The following is a 5689-nucleotide window of genomic DNA, read 5'->3' on the forward strand; positions in this document are numbered from 1 at the left end:
AAATTTAGCATATATTTGTGAATTTTAATTGCTCAGTGTTTATTTTTCTTAATGATCAGAGTTGAACAATTTTAAGAGCGTAATCACTGCTTCATGTGTTACACATAGAAAAAAATAACAAGTTTTGCATTATATTTTAGAAGCTGCTGCACTGCTCAGTAGTTGAGATTGCTTTTGTCTGTACATAAAAATACAATCACAGGAACTGCTGTGCCAGGTCAGACCAGAAATCCATCTAGCTCTCAGCTAATGGCTGGGAACAATACTTAAGAGACAAAGAAATAGGAATTGTGTAGAGTTCAGAAGCCAGTTCAAACTGCTGATACTTGATGAGATTTCACTTACCGCTTTGCCACTACTTACAGAACCCACGGCTGCTGGATGACGTCAGCTTCCACCCATGTATTCGGTTCAAACGCTGGGAGTCTGAGAGAGTCCTTTCGTTTATTCCTCCCGATGGGAATTTCAGACTGATCTCCTACCGTGTCAGTTCACAGAAGTACGTTTCTATTTAGACACACTGGTTCTTCAGATATACCATCTACCGCTTCCCATCTGAGTAACTGCAAATTTCTCCTTGTTACGGGAGGAATTTGCATCATTGCCAAAATGCATGTTCTCAGTTTTTTTCTGATCTCTTGCTCTGTCCCCCCTAAAACAAGCAAAGAGTTTTTCAGTGAGCTGCTGCTACTTAGCAATCATTTTTCAGTGGGATAAACTACACATGACTAATACAGAGCTATTCAGTCCTGGTAATCGTTGCTGCTAGATGCTTTGTGGCTAGTCTGTAGACATAGAGAATTCTGATCTTCCGAAAAAGAGTAAAGCAAAAAAGTCTGAACTGCAGATACTTGCAAACCAATTTGACTGGTGGCTGTTCTGAGAATTGGCTCTGAGATTTGGTGAGATTAATTTAAAAAAAATAAACAGCTGGAGGGAAGGAGATTAGGACAAGTGATTTGGAAGAAAATCTTCTTTTCTTCTTGTGATTTCTCTGCTAATAAAACCACTTCAGCGATGACGTTGAAGGGCTGAGTATCACTTTTCACTTTTGAAACAAACTGATTCTAACTTGAATACCTGCCAGAAATACAAGAACTGTTTATGAGAAAGAGCTTTATTTTCTTGAGCAGAGAAGTAGCCAGGATGCATTCAGCTACTGTCATCTCTTTTCAGCTTGGTGGCAATTCCTGTATATGTGAAACACATGATCAGTTTTAAGGAAAATAGTTCTTCAGGAAGATTTGATGTTACCGTTGGACCAAAACAGAATATGGGGAAAACAGTAGAAGGAGTTGTCATGACAGTTCACATGCCAAAGGCCGTACTGAATATGAACCTCACCGCTACACAAGGCAGCTATACGTTTGACCCAGTTACTAAAGTAAGTCTTAAGTTTTCATTTATTTAAATATCTAAGGCTATAATAGAACAAGTCATACATATCGCAGAGCACCGGAGCAGTGTTCCACACTTAGCAGAAAACCTTCCTTTCAGCATATGTTTATGAATTTAAAATTTACTTTTTTAAACTTAGATACACATCAGTTGTGATTTCTGGTTTTATCAGCCTCCTTTCCTTTCTCCTCTCCTCTCCCTTTCCTTCCTCTCTTTTCCCCTGCTCCCTCACCCCCCTAATATTCTTCTTTAGTGGATGCAGCAGTACTTTGCTGGTGGTTTCAGCTATGCTATATTTTGAAATCTGTGTTCTTTAAAACGTACTTATCTGGAGAAAAAACAGTAGACTTGAAAATAGGTAGCCATAAAAACAGGGAGTAGGAGATGAGAAAAAAAACCAAAAACAAACCCTCTTCCAAAAGATCTGCCTGAAGACACACGGGAAGGAAAACAAACGATGTGAAAACAAAGCTCCCAAGAAAAACTGTATCTTGGGAGTCCTGCTTTCTTGCCTATGAGTTGGGGTTTGAGACCTAAATTTCCTAAAGCTCCTGAAGCGCTTTTAGTACCCAGGAGCCATTTTGCTGAAATGCAATCTGAGCCAAAACATTCTGCTGGCTCTAACACCCTGCTCTGAGCTTTCTGCTGCCCTTGGAATATCTCAGTCAGCAACTGGTTTGAATTGTAAGTGAAAGCTCTCCAAGTAACATTTTGCTTCAAAAAGAACAGACCTTGATCTTTTAAAACAAGCACATCAACAAAAACACTTGAAGTCTCCTTTCCTCTCTGCAGAAATGAATGATACTGTGTTTTTATCAAGAGTTGGGATAACTAGGTAGATTGTAACTGCCAAACTTTGGAGAATTTTCAGTTTATGATAAGAACAAAAACCACCCCTCTTGTGGGTGAGTAAAGGGCCAGTTTGGTTCCATGTATCTTTTTTGAAGGGTAAGAATCAATGGGAAACAAGTGATCCTTAGGAGAGCTACTGTAGCTTAAACATCTCCTTTTGCCCAGTGCCTTGCTCCTGTCCTGCTTATTCTCATGTTTAAGTTCCTATGACCGTTGTGCTGGTTGCTCTCCTTGCTTCACGGATCTAGCTGACCCCATCTGAGACAGGAACCATCACTGTTACTAAGGGAACAAGACTTACTAAGCGCACAGACCAACTAAGGAACCCTGACAGGTCAAAAGAAATGCTGGGAAAGAAAAGACACCATATCTGCAGGAGCTCTAACCATGCCATCTCCCACAGCCAGTGGGATAATTCTGAGGGCTACCAGGCTACTTTCTGTTCTCAGCCTGCAAACAAAAAGCTTGACATGAACTTGACCTCATAGGCTGTTTCCTAGAAAGCTACTGCTACTATTCTCTCTTTCCTGACAAGGTGTTAACGTGGGACATTGGCAAAATTACCCCTCAAAAGCTACCAAACCTGAAGGGCATAGTGAACCTGCAGTCTGGAGCCCCCAAGCCAGAGGAGAATCCGAGTTTAAACATCCAGTTTAAGATACAACAGCTTGCAATTTCAGGTGAGCGGGTGGGTGTTACATGAAATTGGTACTGACAGAATGAGTAGCAGCAGAAAATGAAATGGGAAACTGTTACTCTTTTAATTGAAGATGCTGATCTGAAGTCAGCTTTGTCCAATAAGGTAAAATCTGATTTAAACCCAAACCTGACAGTTACCCTTGCTGGAAGGCTCCCTAGCTGGGAGTTGTGAATTCCCAATCATTTTGCTCAAGAAAGACTGAGAGAGGAGTACACAAGAATGGATTTTTCTTTGTTGACTTGTGCATTAAACATGCAAATTTATCCTTTTAGTGAAGAGTGATGGATGATGATTTAGCATGCTGCTCTTGACTTGCTTTAGCCGTGTACCACTAAAGCCCTTTATAGTGGTCAAAAAACTCCATTAATTTTGAAGAATGCCCTTCTTATTCTTTCCTTCTGGAGCTGGTTAGTTTTTCATCTTCAGAAAAATCTGCAAGTAAAATCAGAATGAAGTCTATAGGGTAAGTGTGAAAGTAAATTTAAAGCAAACAAGGCCTCAGTCTGCAAACACTTAAATCACACGATTTGTCCACATGTAAAACGCTTCTGCAAGCAAGCTTTGCAGGATTAAGACCGTAACAGAGCAAAGACTCATGTTTGGATCTTTCCAGGAGGATGACTGAAGGCAGTAGATGAGAATTGGTGGCAGTACATATAGTACCTTTCTAGGCGAGTACTAGGCTAGGGTCCTTTTGCTTCCTAGACTACTTTGCTGAGTAAATAACGATTAGTCCGTGTAAGAACAGAGTCTTGCAGTTTCCTCTTAAACTTGCAACCCACCAGTTTAAATCGAGCAAAACATAGTGGATCCAATGGCTGGATGCCAGAGATAGTGGACTGTGAGAAAGCAGGGTACAACCTGGGAGTCTTAGATAGCTACTGGCATTCCTCAGTTAATAGTAGAGGGATTTCTGACCCTTCCAATTACCATTTAGAGTGAAAAGAATTGTAAAACTTGTCCTTTGGCTTCGTCAACATTATTGGAAACGAATGCAGTGCACAAGAGCTGTGGAAGATGGACTCGTTTGTTCAGTAGTTCATCCTTTGGAAGGAGGATGTTGGCTCACTGAGTAGAACAGCCAGAAGCTGTTGCCCTGCCAGGGCAGCTGTGATTAGGTGACAGGAATGGTCTCTTCTGCGGTTTCAAACCAGATGGACTTGTGAAAGGAAGGACAGTTACCCTTCTAACCAATCTTAACATGGTTCAAGAAAGCAGGACTTTTAAACAGACTGACATGGTTTCTAGCATTCTGCTTTTAACTTTGTACTTGTGCTTGTCTTTTTCAGGACTGAAAGTGAATCGCCTAGACATGTATGGAGAAAAATACAAGCCTTTTAAAGGTGTCAAATATATTACAAAAGCAGGAAAATTCCAAGTCAGGACATGAGAAGATGCTCTACTTCCAAGAGGAAATTCCCCTTAAAAAAAAACTTGACTGCTTAGTGACTTCTGTTGCTATTAATTAGGTGCCAATTAATTAATACACTGATTAGTTTGGGATCAAAGCATTTTGTGCACAGCAGCTCTTAAAATGAAAGCATAGCTTAGTTTTTTTTTAATACGGCTTTAAAGTAAGGTACTTTTTTTCTAATACACCTTCACTCTTTTTTTACTAAATTGTTGTGCTGGTGAATAGTTTGATATAGGTGATCCACAAAATGTCACCAACACTACACTGCCAGTCAGATACCAAAGCCCAGAGGCCAAGCACATTATGAAGGCCAGACAGGCCACTGGAAAAGCCTTGTGGCAGCACGTTTTGCTGCTGCAGCTGCCTGCAAAAAAAGCTCAGCTATTCTGACAGCCAGCTGCAAGCTGGCATTCCACAAAGCATCGTGTAATCCCTTCAGAAATAGAGAGCAGCAGTGAGAGGGGCAGAGGTCCCACAGGGGCCTGGGACATAGCGGGTGTCACTCCTGAGAAAGAGCTTCTAATGAAGAAAAAAATAATTTCCTTGTTGTTTACAAGAAATCGCCTTTCCTAAGAAGCATTTGCCTTAACCAGCTTTCATTTGTGCCATCTGCAGATGAGCTGATAAAAATAACATTCTGCATTAAATCTGGGAGGCGGTGGTTGTTTCAGTAATCCACTTTCTTTCCATTTGGTCTCGTCACCACTATCATTTTTTTAAGAATACAGTTGCAGAGAGTAAGATCTATTTTTTATGTGAAGCCTTTGCTTTGGTTTAGATGTTCCACTTGTTCGAAGTGTATGCCACCAGATTTGTGCCACGTGTGCATTGGAGCATAGCTTTTTAGGTAGCACAATACGAGTGTCAAGTGTATTTAATGGTTGTGTGCTTTAGTGTTATGAAATAAAGGGAACTCTACTGCACATACATCTTCCCTTGTGAAATGTTCATGCTATTGTAAACTATTCATGATGATCTTAGGTGGGAGACATCTGGTCTACAATTAAACGATGACTATTTGCTACATCTTTACTGAACTTGATTACTGTGCAACTATTTAAAGTTTAGAAAGGGCATTTAGGAGCATGGCAGGTAAGCCCTCTCTCCTATTTTTTATTTTTAAATTGAGGACAATTAACATTTAGATGATGACATTCCAAAGACACAATAATGATGATGCAAGGCTGACTAAACTTTTCCTTATACACCAGCATAAATTTGTTATCTCTGTAAACCAACACATGCTCCACAGTACCCGTCAGGTTTCAAACCACACGTTTGCTCAGTACGTAGCAGGGAGACTGGAGAATCCTTGTTTCCCTAAC

General features: G+C 40.4%; 1 protein-coding gene across 1 annotated transcript in view; it reads left to right on the top strand.

The window, feature by feature from the left end:
- AP3M1 (adaptor-related protein complex 3, mu 1 subunit) overlaps nt 1-5287 on the top strand; it is a 10869-nt gene extending 5582 nt beyond the window's left edge. Inside the window, exons 5-8 of the mRNA XM_010286705.1 lie at nt 340-499; nt 1177-1384; nt 2786-2930; nt 4240-5287. Of these exons, the coding sequence (XP_010285007.1) occupies nt 340-499; nt 1177-1384; nt 2786-2930; nt 4240-4340 (614 nt within the window). The 3' untranslated portion in view covers nt 4341-5287. The remainder of the gene's footprint in view (nt 1-339; nt 500-1176; nt 1385-2785; nt 2931-4239) is intronic.
- The last annotated feature ends 402 nt before the right edge of the window (nt 5288-5689 follow it).

The sequence above is a fragment of the Phaethon lepturus genome, unplaced genomic scaffold (assembly GCF_000687285.1).
Source record: "Phaethon lepturus isolate BGI_N335 unplaced genomic scaffold, ASM68728v1 scaffold4315, whole genome shotgun sequence".
Taxonomy (NCBI): Eukaryota; Metazoa; Chordata; class Aves; order Phaethontiformes; family Phaethontidae; genus Phaethon; species Phaethon lepturus.